The sequence below is a fragment of the Geotrypetes seraphini genome, chromosome 11 (genome assembly GCF_902459505.1).
Source record: "Geotrypetes seraphini chromosome 11, aGeoSer1.1, whole genome shotgun sequence".
Taxonomy (NCBI): domain Eukaryota; kingdom Metazoa; phylum Chordata; class Amphibia; order Gymnophiona; family Dermophiidae; genus Geotrypetes; species Geotrypetes seraphini.
In genome coordinates this window covers 47,284,351-47,303,742 of record NC_047094.1, presented here as the reverse complement: position 1 = coordinate 47,303,742, position 19,392 = coordinate 47,284,351, and the positions used below count along the sequence as shown (strand labels likewise).

At 42.8% G+C, this 19,392-nt stretch overlaps 1 protein-coding gene across 7 annotated transcripts in view; it reads right to left on the bottom strand.

Annotated features, from left to right (window-relative positions):
- The window catches only part of GLYR1 (glyoxylate reductase 1 homolog), a 104,929-nt gene that overhangs the window by 27,513 nt on the left and 58,024 nt on the right, over positions 1–19,392 (bottom strand). For 6 of the 7 annotated variants that reach the window (XM_033963847.1, XM_033963844.1, XM_033963842.1 and 3 more), the window contains 3 exons: positions 1,771–1,870; positions 720–830; positions 131–232 (listed from right to left, as the gene is read on the bottom strand). In XM_033963847.1, coding sequence (XP_033819738.1) covers positions 131–232; positions 720–830; positions 1,771–1,870 — 313 coding nt within the window. The remainder of the gene's footprint in view (positions 1–130; positions 233–719; positions 831–1,770; positions 1,871–19,392) is intronic. The other variant, XM_033963843.1, reaches the window with a different exon arrangement.

Genomic DNA, 19,392 nt, shown 5'->3' with positions numbered 1-19,392 from the left:
ATCACCAAGGGGCACCAATAAACAGAATTCTGAAACCTTGACTTGGCTCCTGCCTTCTAAGACTTTTTGGCTTAGCTCAAAAAAGAGATTGCTTATTGCTAAGGTTTGAGATGAAGCTGGAAATAGTCACCTGAGCTATTTCAGCTACAGTGTCTGGATCTACAGTTGACATGTCCACATAGCACTTCCCCGGACGGATTCCCTGCAGCACTCCACTGGGGCCCAGAACCAGCTGTGGGAAGACAACACAAGACTAGGATGCGACACTGAAATAATATTATATTAAAAATATATTACAAATCATTTGGGGGTCAGAATGTTATTCAATGAATTTCTGTGAATTGCAACATATCCTACCTTTTGGAATCGGATTTCTATGATTTTTTTATTGTTATGTATTATATATTATAACTATATTGACAAGTAGGCAAATGTAGATATACAGGTTTTAAAGAAACAAATTCAGTTCTGTCTCAATAACAAGTGCTAATATATTTAAAGTCTATACAATCCAGATCTCTAGCTTGCTAAATTAAGTTGCAAGAAAGGTTCCTAACATTTGAGATAGAGAATGCCAGTGTCTTTCTGTTCACATACTTTCTAAATACTCCAGTTTCCTGGTCCAAAAAAATAAGAGCAAGACTTTCAGCAAGTGACGGGTTAATGTGGAATTAGTATGTCAAGGGAGCATGTTAGTTTCTAGGTGAGGTAATACGTACATCTTTTGATGCTTTTGGATCTGATACACAAGCGAAAGTAATGTCACAGGTAGAAACCACTTCTGCAGGGGTTCTTCCCAGTCGGGCTCCCTCCTGGATGAATAAATCACACTGTAAAGTCACAAAGGAATGTAGTAAGGAAAGGGATGAACAATGCAAAAACTGAACAGTGATCTCCCCCAAGTGACAGAAATGAGTTTTGATCAACATCCCAGAAAAGTAATCTGAACAAAATCAGGGAAATGAAAGGGGTGAAATAAGACTTTAACATATGAGATATTAAGTTACATTACATTATATTACCATTTGTATTCCACCAAAGCCCTTATAAGTTCATGACAAATCACAATAAATTAACTACTGAAAACAGATCCAGATAAACATAAGGATAGGCAGAAAAATCACAAAAATATTACTGCTTTTGGAGAGGTTATAGATAACAAAATAATCCAGAAGGAGGCCAAAAGACACCTACTGTGCATCTATAATTCATTTTGTAACTGTGAAAAAATCCTTCCCAATCACAAATAAGATAATTAACTTAGAACTGAAGGATGAAGGCTTTTCTCTTTTGTGCTCAATATCCTCCTTTGAAACCTAGTGTAATTTACTTATTAAGTGATTTAGCATTGTTCCTTAACTATTTCTAAAATCATTTCAAAATAATATTGGAGAAGTTAAGAGATACTACAGGCAAGTCATCCTAGAAAGCCTATACTCTTCTCTTTCTAATTACTTCTTTGACTTGGCACAGAGGCTAAGGGAACCCAGCTTGTGAGAGTATAATGTCAGAGCACACATACACATTTTAATCTACAAAGGGAGATGCCACTTCTGAAGGTGGAAGCATGAGCATGTTTGCACATGCTCAGGATTTCGAAGGGTACCCTCCCTTATGTTTTTGAGGCCAGTACAAATGTACTTTAAATGGTGGATTGTCTTATGGTCAGTCTCCACCCAAGCATCTGTCTTCCTCATGTTGTCAAGTGTAGTGAAAGACTACATTTAATTCCTACCTAGGTTTTCCCTTTTCCAGACCCCACCCACTTACCTTTTCAGCAGTTCGGTTCCAAACTGTCACAGTGTGCCCCATTTTAAGCAGGTTGGAAACAATTCCACTTCCCATTAGACCAAGCCCCAAAAATCCTATCCTGAGAGAAGAAAGGGACAGAGATGTGTCAAAGCAGGAACTGCATATCTGATTTCCTCTTACGAAGGCTACAATAATCCAAGCTAGATAGTGGTCCAAAGTCTGATTTTGTCTAAATTGGATTATTCTTGTAACATTTTATACTAGGGCTCATACAACCATTGTGTAATGCATTACAAATTACACAAAATGCAACAGGGAGAAGGTGATAGGTCTTTAACAGTACAATCATGTTGCATCTCACTTTAAAAGTCACACTGGTTTAATGTTTATTATTGGATTAGATTTAAGGTGTAGATTCTAGAGCACTGCCTGGTTTGCCTCCATTATACTTGACTAAGGCATTTCAGATTCCGCATACATCTCGGGCACTAAAGCTGGAAGAGATGTGCCAACTCTCTTTACCCTCTTTGTATAAGTTGTGTTATGTTGATACTTGAGAAGCAGATTTTTCCATTGCAAATTCTTTATTATGTTTATTAAAATTTGATATACCGACAAATCTTAACAGATTGCCCGAGTATCTAACATTGCTTACAGATTTTTCATAGTTTAAAAGACAGTTGACAGCATATCTGTTTTCACTTTCATTCTCACTGTAAGATCAATATGTCAGCATTTATTTACCAGTGGTAGAGTTTGGATCAAGTATATTTCATCTATATTGGGTTTTTTATGGCTTTGCAATGTTTATGTTTGTAACCTTCCCAGTTAAAGGTTGGCAAAATAAATAAAGGCAGGAAACTGCCTACTTTACTCGTAAGTAAGCCATAAAAAACAAATTGTGAGAAGAGGCTTGTACAATAAAGCTGCAAAAGAATATTACCAATTCTTTACCAGTTGGAGGTTATCACAAGTCTCTTAAGGGGGTGCAGTCATGCATTTAGACTGCAAAAGTCCAAGGTAATGATTATAGTTCAGGGGTGAAGAACTTTTGAGATTGAAAGAGGAGCAGGACTTGGGTATACAGTACTCCCCCAAAATTCACGAGGGTTACATTCGCGGAGTGACTGCGAATGTTGAAAAAACGCAAATATTGGAAGAATACTGTAATCGGCACTCCTCCTCCTCTCTTGCTTCGTCCCCAATTTAAAAAACAAAAAAAGTTGCCTTCTACCTCCAGTCTCATGCGTCTCATCAGGCCACAGAAGACATCGCAGTCTGGTCTTGACCATGTGCTGAGTGCTGACCCTCGAGGTTTCCCCGCAACCAACCCCAGTAAAGGTGCCCTGGTTGCCTTAGTCGGCTGCATCTTCCAGAGCCTGGTGGTGGTGATTTTTCTGCTCTACGTGCTGTGGGAGGGGGCACGGGAGGTACGTGACCAGGGAAGACTGTGGGTTGGGGAAGGGAAGGCTGGCTGAGTGTAGAGAGCTTTTCCATTGGTTAGTCATTCGCAGTATTTTATGACCCAAAGAAGCGGTCAGAAAATACCAGGAATGACTGAGTCCATGAATCGCGAAGTATACCGTAATCATATGTGATGATCTTAAGATGGCCACACACAGGTAGAAATGGCAATGGCAAAAGCTATAAGGATGCTTAGATGCATAGCAAAAAGAATGGCCAGTAAGGGGGGGGGGAAAAAGCGATGATGTCCCTGCATAAATAAGACTCTGGAGAGACCTCATTTAAAATACTGTGTACAGTACTGGAGACCACACCTTCAGAAAGATATAAACAGGATAGAGTTGGTCCAGAGGTGATTGAGGAAATTATAGACAGGCAAGTCTAACGACAGTGCCAGGCAAAATGATAGAGGCTATTATAAAAAATAAAATTACAGAGCATATACATAAGCATGGATGAGACAAAGCCAACATGGATTTAGTCAAGGGAAATCTTACCTCCCTGATCTACTACCTGTCTTTGAAGGTAACTAAACATGTAGATAAAGGTGAGTGGTTGATATTGTAGCTCCTGAACTATGGACAAGCTCTGCAAGGTTTACTATCCATTGGCAGTCCTAGTTAACAAAGTAACTTTAGTCTTGCACCTGGTTTAATGTGCAGATAGAGATTATAGTTCAGAAACTGCTATATTTATTGGGGAAATTTGACTGTAAAGAAGAAAATTTAGATTCCAGCAGAATATGATTGTATCAGAGTCTCATTGCTTGCCCCTCTTCCAGTACTGTTCGATAAGTAAATGGTGTCCTGCAAACGAAAGGGTGGTTAGGATAGGCTGCAGTGAGCTTCGATGGGCAACTCCAGTTAATGGAACCTAAAGACAGTACCGGGCAAACTTCTATGGTCTATGGCCCAGAAATATTAAAGAAAAATGGACAATTTAACCATGAATGGGCAAAAAAAATGGACAATTTAACCATGAATGGGCAAAATGAATGACCTTTTGTCATTTATTATATTACTATGTAAACGTGGACAGTGTGTAAGCATAGCACCACCAAGATCTTCTCACCATACAACATTAACATCCTCACTTAACATCTGTGAATGGCTTGCATTGTGCTATGGCACCATTTGAGAAGCATTCCGTGAATTATATCAGGTGTGTAAACTTCAGCCTTAAGTCAACCCGCCATCTTACATGGTAAGAAATCCTCAGAGAAAAATGCACAGGCTTTTTTTCAACAGCCAAATGGGAGCTGTCAAGCACACATTGAAGGCAATCTTGCTAGCAGGGCCGCCATCAGAAATTTCTGGGCCCCTTACTGAGCAATCCTATTGGGCCCCCCACGCACCCCTTCCCCCCCCGACCCCCCCTTCTTCCATGGGCCGAATACACACATACTTTTCTCTGTCGCCGCACTCTTTGACCAAAAGATTTGTAAGCCTGCAACCACATCAAGGTAGACTCTTTCAGCAGGGCCCTAACCTAACCTAAACTAAACTAATCTATACCTATCTATTCTAAACTAACATACGTCTAATACTGAACTAATAACAAACTAACAAACATCTGCATAATAAATAACTAATAAATAATAGTGCTAGTAGCTATAATTCACTTTTGAATGTAAAATCTCAGTTAAGGATTTCTTTTGACCTTTGTAGGCCAGAAGTAGATCACAATTGCACAATATTTTTTGTAACAAGTATTAAATGTGTTTTTATAAATACTGTAAGCTTAATAAATATATCAGAAAAAACTACACATCTGAGCGCATATCTGAACATACACATCTGTATGATCCCATCCTCCTCTGCTTGCCTATAGCTGCATCATGCATGTTAAAAATGTACGATATGTTGATATGTGCACCTTCCTTCCTTCCCATCCATCCTCCTCAGCCTGTCCTTACACATCCACAGCTGCATGTTAATGATGATGTATATGTTATGATGATAAATAAGTGCATATGAGCACATCATTAACATGAAGCTATGGATGAATATAAAAAAGAAACAATATTCTGTACAATTGTCAATTTATAAATCAGCGTCTTCTCCCCATTCTCTCTTCCCCATTTCCCTTCAGCGTCCTCAGCCCACTCTCTCTCCACTTTCCTACAGCACACGCACATAAAAACAAGCAAGTAATTTATATCATTTTCATTCTATTAATTCATAGAAATTAAAGTCTAAATAATGCCAGTCACATAACAAAACATGATTTTACAAAAATAATTCCCTGCACAGTCAAGCCTTCAAGGATTACTAGATGTCTTTCAGCAGTTCCCCTCCCTCCCTCCCCCTTACATTTGTGGCCAAGTCAAAATGATCTACCAACAATAAAATTTTAAAAACACAAAGCACGCTGTACGCAGAGAAAATGTTAATTATCATTTATATTCCGTGGGTTTTCAAAGAGGTCAAGGCAGATGACTTTATGCAATGTCACCTCAGTAACAACTATACAAAAATAGACAAATATTCCTCCTCCCTTTTTACTAAAACACGATAGCGGTTTTTAGCGCAGAGACCTGCGCTGAATGCCCCATGCTGCTCTCAACGCTCATAGGCTCCCTGCGCTAAAAAACGCTATTGCGGTTTAGTAAAAGGGGGCCATAGTGCAAAATATAGACAGCATATATAAATTCTCAAAGCAGACACATTTTGATCATTAAATTGAAAATAAAACCATTTTTCCTACCTTTGGTAATTTCATCAGTCTCTGGTTGCACTTTATTCTTCTGACTGTGCATCCAATATTTCTTCCCTTCTTTCAGCCTCCTGTATGCTTCCTCTCCTCCAGACCTCAATCCCTCCCCAAACTTTTTCTTTGTTTCACCCTGCCCCTTCTTTCTTTTTCTCTCTCCATACCCCCTTTCTTTCTGTATGTCTGTTTTTCTCTCTCACCCTGCCCCCTTCTTTCTCTCTCCACACCCTCTTTCGTTCTGTATGTCTGTCTCTCTCTCTCTTTCCATGCCCCATTTTTCTTTGTTTCACCATAAACAACCAATGCTTTCTCATAAGAATAGCCTTACAGGGTCAGACCAATGATCTATCTTCATGGTGGCCAATCCAGGTCACTAGTGCCTGGCAAATAGTAGCAACATTCCATGGAACCAATCCAAGGCAAGCAGTAGCTTCCCCCATGTCTGTCTCAATAACAGACTATGGCCTTTTTTTCAGGAAATTGTCCAAAACTTTCTTAAAATCAGCTACGTTAACTGCTCTTACCACAACCTCTGGCAAAGCATTCCAGAGCTTAACTATTCTGAGTGAAAAAAAAAATTTCCTCATATTGGTTTTAAAAGTATTTCCCTACAGTTTCACCGTGTGTCCCCTAGTCTTTGTAATTTTTGACGGAGTGAAAAATTGATCCACTTGTACCATTCTACACCACTCAGGATTTTATAGACTCCAAATCATATCTCCCCTCAGCCATCTCTTTTCCAAGTTGAAGAAGCGCTAACCTTTTTAGTCTTTCCTCATATGAGAAGAGTTCCATGCCCTTTATCATCTTGGTCTTTCTTCTTTGAATTTTTTCTAGTTCCACTTTATCTTTCCTGAGAGAAGGTGACCAGAATTGAATGCAATACTCAAGGTGAGGTTGCACCATGGAGTGATACCAAAGGAATAATAACATTCTTAAATTTTGTTAACCATCCCTTTTTTTAAATAATTCTTAGTATCTTGTTTGGCTGCCGCCGCACACTGGTCAGTTTTAATCATATTATCTCCAATGACACCCAGATCTTTTTCTAGGGCACTAACCCCCAAGATGGACCCTAGCATCTGGTAACTATGATGTGGACAAATGCATCACTTTGCATTTGTTCACATTAAATTTCATCTGCCATTTGGATACCCAGTCTTCCTGTTTCCTAAGGTCTGCCTGCAATTTTTCACAAAATGCTTGTGTTTCAACAACTTTGAACAGTTTAGTGTCACCTGCAAATTTAAATCACCTCACTCATCGTTTGAATTTCCAGATCATTTATAAATAAGTTAAATAGCACTAGTTCCAATACAGATCCCTGTGGCACTCCACTATTTACCCTCCTCTATTAAGAAAAATGGTCATTTAACCCTACCTTTTGTTTTCTATCTGATAACCAGTTCCTAATCCACAACTGAACATTGCCTCCTATCCCCACACACCAGCCCTTTTCTTTAGAGACCTCAAAGGGTTACACCTCTGCTTCAGACAAATTTCTTTAAATCCTTAAAGAGCTCAAACCTTTTAGTACAATGAAATCCAGCTGCCAACTGGGTTCGGAGCTGTCTCAATAAACAGACCAGAAGCTGCATAATGTATCTGTGACCATTCACTGGAGACAGATAAACTGAGCATTCTAAGGCTGCAAGGTGTCCTTAAGGGTTGAATTATGCAGAATTACTTTGTTCTCTGTCTTTGTGTCTTATGATTAACGATAGTAACTCAGGGGTGCCTCAAGCCAAATCTGTTTTTATATTCCTCATCATGGGAACAATCTTTCAGTGTGAGCTGCACAAATAGGAGAAAGATTTTCAGCCAGCACAGTCAATGTCTTAACTTGAACATCAATGCTGATGTTTTACTTAATCTTTATATTCAGTGCCACAACCACAAAAACCAGAATACGTTGGAAAAGTGCAATACAAATATATCCCATAATATACCAAAATATATTTAAGAAACAACAATAATAATAATACTGGCCAACACTCATTTTGGTGCCTCAAATGTTAGACCTGTTTCTGGGTACATTTGACCTGCTGATTCCAGAAATGGCACCAGTTTTCTCCTATCAGCTCTACTTTTAGAGATACAGAGCACGTGCCTTATACCACTCTGCTTGCCCATTAAAAAAAAAATCAGGATATTTTGATGTAGGAAACATATTAAAAATTTAAAAGAAAAGTGTACAACATGAAAATCTACTTATTTCATACCAAAAGCATAAGTTTATGATACAAACTTTGCAGTCATTTGACACACAAGAAGCTTCTGAGAGTGGGATCTGCCAGGACAATCTCACATAAAATTCCAACAACAGTCTGCCATCATATGTGCATTTCATCTTCCTTGGTATCTGGCTTCCATTGTTTCTATGTCTTGGTGAAATCTTTCACCTTGCTCTTTGCTTCAGACACCAAGGATCTCTGGAAAATGATTAAGTGGCTGTGCAGATAATGGACTTTAACACTCATGTTACAGCCAAGCTTGATGGAATGAAAGAGAAAATCATCTACTAATTGTGTGTAGTTGTCTGTCTTCTTGATTCCAAGTAAGTTTTTCACAATAAGAACAAATGAAGACCAGGAATATGATTCAGTTTCATTCACCGATGCTATAAAATGTGGGTCATTTATAAGTTGTCTGATCTGTGGACCTTTGAAAATTCCTGCCTTCAGTTTTTCCATGGTAAGTCCAGGTAACATATGCACTATGTATTCCATGTACAAACCGTCTTTATTCAAAGCCTTTACAAATTGTTTTATCAGGCCTAGCTTTTATATGTAGTGGGGGCAGTATGATTCTCTAGTGCTACCAAAGGCTCACTGATTATATTTTGTCTTCCAACCACCATATATTTCCTTGGAGGCCGATCTTTTTTTGCCTAATATTCATGTTTGGCTCTACTATCCCAAAGGCATAAAAAGTAAGGATATTTTGTGTAGCCATTTTGTTGACCAAGATGAAAATTAACCATCTTCAAGTCTACACAAATCACCCATTGATGTTCTTGGTAATTTATCTTTTCCAAGACTAAAGAGATGTACTCTTTTTTCATCCTGGAGGAGTGACCGATTGGAATAGAATGAGCACAGAGAGAACTAAACTGAGATCCTAGGCAAGAACCGAAGGCTGCACTGGAGGCCACAGCAATTTTGCAGTTCTCAAGAACCCAATCACATCTGGAGAAGAAGCCAAACACTTACCACGCAAGAGACCATGAAAGGAAGAAAAAGCGGCAATCTGCACCCAAAACGAAGACCAGGCAAGGCCTTGCTCCAGCCATCCTGCAGAAACTCCAGAATATGAGGCAAAGCAGCTCGAAGAGGAACCAAGCCTCGTGCAGAACACCAGTTCTCAAAAAAAACACCAAACATGGACATAAGCCCTCGAGGTAGAAATTCTCCAAGACCCTAAGAGTGCAGATCACTTTATCTGAATATCCTTTTCTTACTCAGGCAAGCTCTTTCAAGAGCCAAGCCGTAAGACAAAAAGGACCCGGATCGAACATCGGAATGGGATCCCAAGTTGGAAGATCGGGCGAGAGGGGCAGCGGGAGAGGATCCGCCACTAGCAGACGAACCAGATCCGATAAACCACGAGCGCCTGGGCCAATTCGGAGCCACCAGGATCACGTGGCCTGCGAGCCGGGCAATCCGAAGAAGAACTCTGGCCACCAGAGGCCACGGAGGAAAGACATACAGCAGGCTGTCCGTTGGCCAAGCTTGCACCATAGCATCCAGCCCCTCGGAATGGCAATCTCTGCACCAAGTGAAGAACCTCAGCACTTCGGCATTGACCCTCGTGGCAATGAGATGCATGATTGTCCAACCCCAGGCCTGAACAATTAACTCGAAGTGCACAAAACTGATAATGTTCCCCCAAAATCACAGAGTGAAGGCATCACTGAGAGGCCCAAATGGGAATATGTAGATAGGTCTCTGTCAGATTGAGAGAAATCAGAAATTCCTCAGGCTGGACAGCCAGAATTACAGATTTCAGGGTTTCTATACGAAAAGATGGAACCCGGAGAGCTCTGTTGACACCTTTGAGATCCAAAATTGGCCGAAAAGACCCCTCTTTCTTGGGCACCACAAAGTAAATGGAGTACCTGTTGGTGTGAAATCTCCTGAGGAGGCACTTGGACTACTGCTTTTGAGGTCCAGCAACCTGAGCAGTGACTGCCAAAAAGCCCTCTTCTTCCAAGTTACCTGACAAGGAGAGGAGAGGAAACAATCTGGAAAAGGTTGGGAAAACTCCAGAGCATAACCATCCCAAAGCACCTCCAGAACCCACTGATCTGTTGTAATCTCAGCCCATCCCCGGTAAAACTCCCGCAACCGGGCTCAGACTGGAAGAGGGAGAAGGGCCCATAATGAGTCACTGGGCCGAACGGGCAATGGAGAAGCCACCAGAGGTACCGGCGGGCCTCCTGAAAGGACTGCATGCATTGGAAGAAATATCCTCTGGAAGGAAAAGATGTCACATCCTGGCCAGGGCAGTACCTACGAAATTAATTCAAATGTCCCCGGGCAGAACCACCTCATGAAGCCTGGCAAGGTCAGTTCTCCAACAAGCGAGGCACCTTAGAATCATTCAAGGCCTGAACCTGCTCATCCAACTCCTCCCCAAAGAGAAAGGAGCCCCAAAAGAGAAACTTTAACATAACATAACAAACTTTATTTTTATACCACACAAGCCTTATACTAAGCAGTTTACAGAGTAAATGTGGTTTACAGAGTAAATAAAAGAACAAATAAAACATATTAACATTTAATAATAAGGATTTAAAGAATAATGACAGAGGAAGAATGAGGGTGAAATAGTGAAAAGGGGATTTCTCAGTGATGAGAGTGTGAGTTATTTGAACTAAGTCATCATATTTGAGAAGAGGCGTGTTTTTAAGAGCTTTCTAAAGTGAAAATAAGAAGATGAAGTTCAGATTAGAAGACTCCACTCTAGATCCTTAGAAGCTGCCTGGTAGGCCAAGAGCCTGGAGATGAATCTCTTACTGAGTTTAGCCTTAGATGCTGCATCCGCTGGCCAACCCCAAAGCCACAGGGTATGGCTACACCCAGTGCCATGGACTTGGCTGAGGCACACAAAAGATCATAGATAGCATCAGAGCGATTAGAAGCTCCCAGCTCAATCTTAGCAACTTCCTGATCCACTAAGGACCAGTCAGCCGTCTCTTGGTCAAGAACTTTCTTAGACCACCGGAAACAAGCCTGGGCTACCATACCGCCACAAATAGCTGCCTGGACAGCCAGATCAAAACTGTGTTTAAGAGCCACCTCCATTTTATGGTCCTGAGGGTCTCTCAGGACCGAGCTGCCTTCCACTGGCATGGTATGTCTGCGTGCAATAGCCTAGACTACTGCATCAACCACAGGAGACTTAAAAGTATCTCTAACCCCCTCCGGAATGGGATAGAGTCTGGCTATGGACTGCGCCAAACAAAAAGGCTGGTCTAGAACTTTCCACTGAACGTGTACTATATCCCGAATATCCTGATGCATAGGGAAAGAGCAGGATCCCTCTAAGAAGAGGGTCCAACATATGAGGGGGGTCATTAGCTTCCTCTTCAAAATGCAAAACAGAAGACACTTGAAGTATGAGCTCCTGCATCTCTTCCTGGAGAAAAATGTGCACAGACACATCCTCGCCAACTGGTACCTCTGAAAAATCTCCATCCAAAACATGAGATCCCCCCCAACAGTACTCCACAGCTTACATCCTCCCCAGATCCAAGTCCTCATCTGCAGAAACAGATCAGCCAAAAAAGAATCCTTGTCCCAAGACACCCGCAGCCGCTTGAACAATGGCTGAGGGGGCTGGACAGAGGAAGCCGTAGCAGGAGACTGAACGGGGGGGGGTGGCTGTGGAAGGGACACCCCCCCCCCAACGACCCCACGACCCATGGAACCGAAGCAGGACCCCCAGCCACCTGTAAATAAACCTTGCACGTGGCCAACATAAAATCAGGGCTAAACAACCCCGGTGGCAATACAGAACGCATAGCAGGAGTAGAAAACACATTTAAGACCTGTTTCTGCCATTCCAAGACAGGAGGAAGGTCACCAGAGGCCATGGGCAAAATGAATGTCGCCAAACTGGCAACTGAAAAGCATACACACTCTACCCCAACTCAAGCCAGACTCTACCCCGCCGCAACAGAAAAACCACCAGCCAACCCAGCAACAGCAGAAAGGGAATCCCCTTCATGAATGGTGGGGGAAGCCCGGGCTTCTCCAGCGCCTCCCGCCGACACGCGTGAAGGAGAACCCGGTATACCGACACCCAAAGCCAAGTCCCCCTCAAAGCGCCCAGGATATTTCACGCAGACACCAGCCACATCAACCGATCAGCACCTACAACCAACACACTTTTTAGGCTTTTTATAAGTGCTCACAATGAAAACCACACACAAAAACCCACACACAACTCCGTATAACAACGGTGGCCTCAGGCTTCTGTTAAAACTCCTTTTATTTCTTGTCTCTTTTTTTTTTTTTTTTTTTAAACGTCTCACAGCTCACCAACTGTCTCAAGTTAGAGCAGACCCCACATGGCTCTCTAAACTAGTCAGTGCCAGTATCAGTGGCAAGGCGTACAGTTGAGGCTCCTCTAAATCCAGAAAACAACCTGGGAAGGTAAGGGAAATGGGGTGGGGGGGACTCGACCCTTCTGAGTGTGATACCCCGAGGTCAGTAGGATGCCAAAGAACCTCAGTAACCAGAACCAACAGGCCTTAACAAACCTCAGCACAGACTGCAAACAGACCACTCCACCTGCTGGAGACTGAGAAAAAACTGAGTGTAAGAGGGACTGCACAGTCTACTTGTACTGTAGCCAAAAGTCAATGTCTCAGTCTCCACCTGCTGGCAAAGGAGCATAAATCCATGCGTTTCTGTGCAGGTCTGGAGGGACGCTAAAGAAATGAAAAATTAAAACAAACATATAGCCAAAAAAACAGAGACAGAACCTCTCACAGAAAGAATGTAAGCTGTGGAGTACTGAAGAGAGAAACAGAAATGCATTCCTTTCTCTACTGAACACTTTTTTAAATAACTACACAGTTTTCAAATCTGACATATTTCATTTTCTAGAAACTGTCAATAAAATTTTTATACCTTTGTCGTCTTCTCATTTTTTTCCAGGCAGGTTTGTCCTGCTCTGTTTATGACTCCCTCTTGTTAGTTTCCTCCTAACTAGTTTTTCAGGATCGTATTTCCAATTTCTGTTTCTTCCCTTACTTCCCTAAATCTCTCTCTGATATTGATCTTTCCATTTTTCTCATCTGCCCCTTTATCTAGACCTACAATTCATTTTTCCTTCCTTCCTAATCTTTCATCACTAGTCCTCCCATTTCCCAACTCTGTTTTATTTGTCCACCAGGCTCCTCTTTCAGTTATTTTCTAGTTACCCGTTTCTACCCTCTATACTCACCCCCTTCTCAGCCTCATCTACCTTTAGCCTTTCATCCCCAGCTACTTCCCTTATTTCCTCATCATTTCTAGTCACTTTCTTAGATTTTGCACCTTATCTAGGTTTCCATGTCACCTTCACTTCCCCCATTTCTATCCTTTTCTCACCTTCTTCAAAAGATCTGTCCCCTGCCTTTGTCTCTCTTTCCCTCCATGGCTTTTGTCCTTTTCAACTGCCCCTCAACTGCTACCCAACCCTCTAAACCCTTCAAACCATCTACTCTTACCATATTTCTACATATAGAGGCGTATTTTCAAAGCACTTTGAAAATGACCCCTTAGTCTCACCACCTCATACCTCTCACCCAATCAACTCACCACAAAGACTGATAATTAGCCATTCCTAGTCAATTTCTTTGTTCTTACTAACTATTCAGTTAATCTTCAAATCTCCACTCTTCCATCCTACCCAATCCCTGAGTTTACACTAGCAATCCCACCCAAGACCCAAGTCCCTACTTATTCTCCCAATATCCAGCTAATCACAGTCAATCTTCTTTTGGTCTCTCAAGACACTCCAAGTCTAAATACCTACTCTCTCACATCTCCAGGTTACCAGTACTTGTCTTCCTGCTTCCATTACCCTTCCCCAGCATCCACCCACCAACTTTATTAATCTTACTGTACTTCACCCTTACCTAAGCATCCATCTTATGCCTCTCCCTCCCAATTTGTCCGTTGTCCTCTCACTCCTTACTCCCCCAGTATCTGCACCTTTCCCCCACCTTCATAACAGCATCAGCCCCCAGCAACACCATTAGCATAAGTTCTCTTTTAGTCAAGTACAATCCTAGCCCTCAGCATCAGTCCCAACCTGATTAATGCTTACATGGCAGCTGAAGTTGTTCCTTCACTGTACTCTGCTGCTGCCCAGGGCATTACTACATTTTTAAAGGTAAAACCAATCAAAGCTTTTTTGTCTCTTCAAGAGAAAGAATGTGATTGGTTTTAACTTCTGAAGACACAGACCAACAGTGGGAAGTGAAGAAAATCTCCCACTGCTAGAAAGAGCTTTCACCACTTAAGTTTAATTGCCCTGAACCAGTGCCTTATTGGCTCACCTCTTAAGCCAGCCCTGTAATAATCTAACTTATAAAACATAATGCACTCCTGAACACCTTGGTACCTACTTAAAGCCTTAAGTTAAACTCAGTAGTTCTTAAAATAACTACTGTATTGAGAGAAAGAACGAAAGATTAGGTTCTTACCTTTGCTAATCTTCTTTCTTGTAAATCCTCACTTTATTCTGGGACCAATGGGTTGTTTACCTCCTTCCATCAGGGATCTGTAGAAAGCCTCAAACATTTGAAGCTTTTACCCCCTCCCTCTCACACATTACCACTGAGCATGCTCTTCTGGACTCCAGTCAGTCTTTAAGCAGCCAAGAACATCTGTAGAGGATAACAAACAAGAGAGAGAGGAATGGGGAATTCCTCGACAAGCAAATCAGTTCTGCTAATATAAACAAATGCAACAACAATGCAAAATGAAAAAACAGGTTAAGAAACATTGAAAACCTGAACGATAAAACAGTGCTAAGAGGAGACACAGCCTGCACTGTCAGAAGGGGCACCTGAACTAGGGACCCCCCCCCACCCAATTTAAGTGCTAAACCTAGTCAGATGGCACTCTTATAAAGGCTGGTCAGAAACAGAAATCCAGCTTACCAGTACCTGTAAGGCAGACAATCAGCAAATCAGAAGACATAAGGTGGTTCCCAGAATAAAGTGAGGATTAGCAAAAGAAAGAACCTAATCTTTCATTCTTGTACAATCCCACTTTATTCCAGGACCAGTGGGACGTAACAGACCGATCCTGAAAAGTAAAGGTGGGACTGATGAACCTGCTGCCAACACAGAGGAACCAAAAGAGGCATCCTGCTTGGCTGCCACATAAATCTTGTAAAACTTGGTGAAAGTGTGTAAGGAGGATCATGTAGCAGCCTTACAAATCGCATCCAGAGAACAGACAACTCTGCCCAAAAGGAAGATACTCCTCTGGTCGAATGAGCCCGCTCCCCCAGGGGAGCTTCTTTCCAGCTGTCATGTAAGACGCTGAAATGGCCAAGCGAATCCACCTGGCAATGGTAGCCTTAGAGGCTGGCCTACCTTTGCGGGCAGGACCTGCCAGAAGAAACAGGTGGTCAGAGAGACAAAACTTGTTGGTAATTTCCAAATACTGCAATAAAAGCATGCACATATCTAGGGACCGCAGCACCTGGTCCTAGTCCTTCAAACCTGAGGAAGCAAATGTAGGAAGTTGGAGGAGCGTGTGGCGCAGATGTTGGAGCTATAGCTTCAGCACCCTGGGGTTGTGGGCTCAAACCCCACGCTGCTCCTTGTGACCCTGGGCAAGTCACTCAGTCCTTCATAGCCCCAGATATTTTAGATAGATTGTGAGCCCACTGAGACAAATAGGGAAAATGCTTGAGTACCTGATTGTAAAACCGTTTAGATAACCTTGATAAACACCTAATAAAACTTGAAACTTACTAATTCACATGGAAGGCAGAAACCACCTTCAGAAAAAAGGAAGGAACAGTACAATGCATCACCGCGGAATCTGTAATATGCATGAAGGAGTCTGAAGCTCCAAAACTCTCCAGGCTGAAGTGATAGCCACAAGGAAGACTCTCTGGACCGGGAGATCCAAAGATGTCTGTTCTAAAGACTCATACGGCGGATGAGCCAGAGAGCACAAAACCACATTTAGGTTCCATGGCGGATAGGGAAGGCGCCAAGGAGGCCTTAGTTGTAACGCACCCCTTAGAAAAGAGACCACATCCGGAGGTACAGCCAAAGAGCTTCTCAGTGTAGGAGGACACATACATTAAAGACCAGCAAGCTGAACCCGGAGCAAAGCCACAGCAAGACCATTCTTCAGGCCATCCTGTAGAAACACCAGAACCCAAGGAATTGAAGCAAGAGAAAGGTCCTCTGGGCTGAGAGCGCACCAAGCTTGATAACATCTCCAAGTCTTCGCATAGGCTTCCAATTATGAAGAAACACATGGCATCACTATCGAAGAGCCCTGGCCCATCAAGTTCACGTGCCCAAGAGCCACGCCTGAAAACCAAAGCAGTCCGCATCTTGCAGAGCAATTGGCTCCTACGTGAGGAGGCAAAAGGGACAAGGCAACCGGAGCCTCCCTGCTCCTGCTGGAGCCAAGCCAAGTCAGCATATCTCAGCCACCTTGGCTAATAGGAAGCCTCCAGGATCTCAAGCCCCTTGTGGACTGTTAGCTGTCTCAACAGATGCCTTACCATGGCCCATGGAGGGCAGACATAAAGATTAACCAGGGCTGAACCAGAGCATCCAGGTCTGCTCTGCCAGCCTCTCACCAATGACAGTAGAACTAATCGGCTTTGTTCGCCACAGTTGCCATAAGATCGAACACAGGGTACCCTCACCGATGCACTATGCAAGCGAACACTCTGCAAGAGAGAAACCACTCTCCAGGGACCGGTGTCTGACGATTGTGAAAGACTGTCTGAACGTCATCCACATCTGCACCACAGACAGTGCCAAAAGGTGCCTCTCTGCCCACCAAAAGAGCAGCCAAGCCTCCACGCTCAGAAAGGGACCCTTTGTGACCCCCTTACTATGAACGAAAGTCACCACAGTGGCCTTGTCTAAGAACACATGTACAGCTCGATGATGAAGACAACCTTGAAGCTAGAGAAGGGCCAGCTGAATTGTCTGCAGTTCCAGGCTATTGATCAATCACTTGCGTTTAGAAGGCACCCATCTGCTCTGCACTGAGAAAGACATGCACACTGCTCCCCAGCCCTTGAGATTTGCATCCGTCAACAGGATCACCCAATCCAAGATCCAGAGCAGAAGGCCCCTGGAGAGCAAGAGGTAACACAACCGCCAGGTTAGACCGGTGCACGCCACCACCGATCAGGAAGCGCATTCCAGGTGTCCACCACACGTTGGGTAAAGAACTTCCTAGCATTCATTTTGAATCTGTCCCCTTTCAACTTTTCCGAAAGCCCTCTTGTTTTTTTATTTTCAGAAAGTTTGAAGAATCTGTCCCTCTCTACTCTCTCTATGCCCTTCATGATCTTGTAAGTCTCTATCATATCCCCTCTAAGTCTTCTCTTCTCCAGGGAAAAGAGACCCAGTTTCTCCAATCTCTCAGCGTATGAAAAGCTTTCCATCCCCTTAATCAGTTGTGTCACTCTCCTCTGATATGGCGTTACTCGAGAGAGTTCAGAGGAGAGCGACACGACTGATTAAGGGGATGGAAAGCTTTTCATACGCTGAGAGATTGGAGAAACTGGGTCTCTTTTCCCTGGAGAAGAGAAGACTTAGAGGGGATATGATAGAGACTTACAAGATCATGAAGGGCATAGAGAGAGTAGAGAGGGACAGATTCTTCAAACTTTCAGAAAATAAAAAAACAAGAGGGCATTCGGAAAAGTTGAACATAAGAACATAAGAAATGCCTCCACCGAATCAGACCATTGGTCCATCCAGTTCGGTGACCCGCACACGCGGAGGCCAATCCAGGTATTCCCTGATTACGTCCTAGGTGTTCCCTGATGAAGACCCTGTTTTCCCGTATCCCTCAATGTGATTTGCAAGCAGGTGTGCGTCCAACCTGCACTTGAATCCCATAATGGAGATTTCCGTCACCACCTCCTCTGGGAGAGCATTCCAAGCGTCCACCACTCGCTGTGTAAAACAGAACTTTCTGACATTAGTCCTGGGCTTGTAGCCCCTCAATTTTAGTTTATGGCCTCTCGTCCGAGTCACATTTGACAACGTCAGTAATGATGCTTCTTGTTCTATTATGTCAAAACCTTTTAGTATTTTGAAAGTCTCTATCATATCTCCTCGCAGCCTTCTCTTCTCGAGGGTGAACAATCCTAGTTTTACGAGGCGTTCTTTGTAGCTCAAATTCTCAATACCTTTTACTAGCTTCGTGGCTCGCCTCTGCACTCTCTCCAGCAGAGTTATATCCTTCTTCAGGTAAGGAGACCAGTGTTGGACACAGTACTCCAGGTGTGGTCTGACCATTGCTCTGTAAAGAGGCATGATGACTTCTGCCGATCTACTTATAATACCCTTTTTTATCATGCCCAATATCCTGTTTGCTTTCTTTGCCGCCGCTGCACATTGTGCCGTTGGCTTCAGGGTCCTGTCTATCAGTACCCCCAGGTCTTTTTCTTGTTCGCTTTTGCCCAATGTCACACCTAACATTATATAATTATGTTCCTTGTTTTTCGTACCCAGATGCATCACTTTGCATTTGTCTACATTAAACTTCATCTGCCACTTTTCTGCCCATTTTTCTAGCTGGTTCAGATCTCTCTGGAGTTCTTCAATGTCCTTATGTGATCCAACTGGTCAACATAGTTTCGTGTCATCTGCGAACTTGATTATATTACTTGTGGTTTCCTCTTCCAGGTCATTTATGAATATATTGAATAATATGAGTCCAAGAACTGAGCCTTGGGGCACACCGCTTGTCACATTTTCCCAGTCCGAGAACTTTCCATTTATGCTTACCCTCTGCAATCTGTTTTCCAACCAATTTGCTATCCATCGTAGTATATCCCCTTCAATCCCATGGCTTTGTAGTTTCCTCAGAAGCCTAGCGTGTGGAACCTTGTCGAACACCTTCTGGAAATCCAAATATATTATATCCACCGGGTCTCCGCTATCAATTTGTTTGTTCACCTTCTCAAAAAATTGAAGTAAATTCATCAGGCATGACTTCCCCTTCCTGAAGCCGTGTTGACTAGCTCTCATCAGGTCATGATTCTCCAGGTGTTGCACTATGCTATCCTTGATTATTGCTAGGAAGTTCTTCTTTACCCAACGTGTGGTGGACACCTGGAATGCGCTTCCAGAGGACGTTATTGGGCAGCGAACGGTACTGGGGTTTAAGAAAGGATTGGACAATTTCCTGCTGGAAAAGGGGATAGAGGGGTATAGATAAAAGATTACTGCACAGGTCCTGG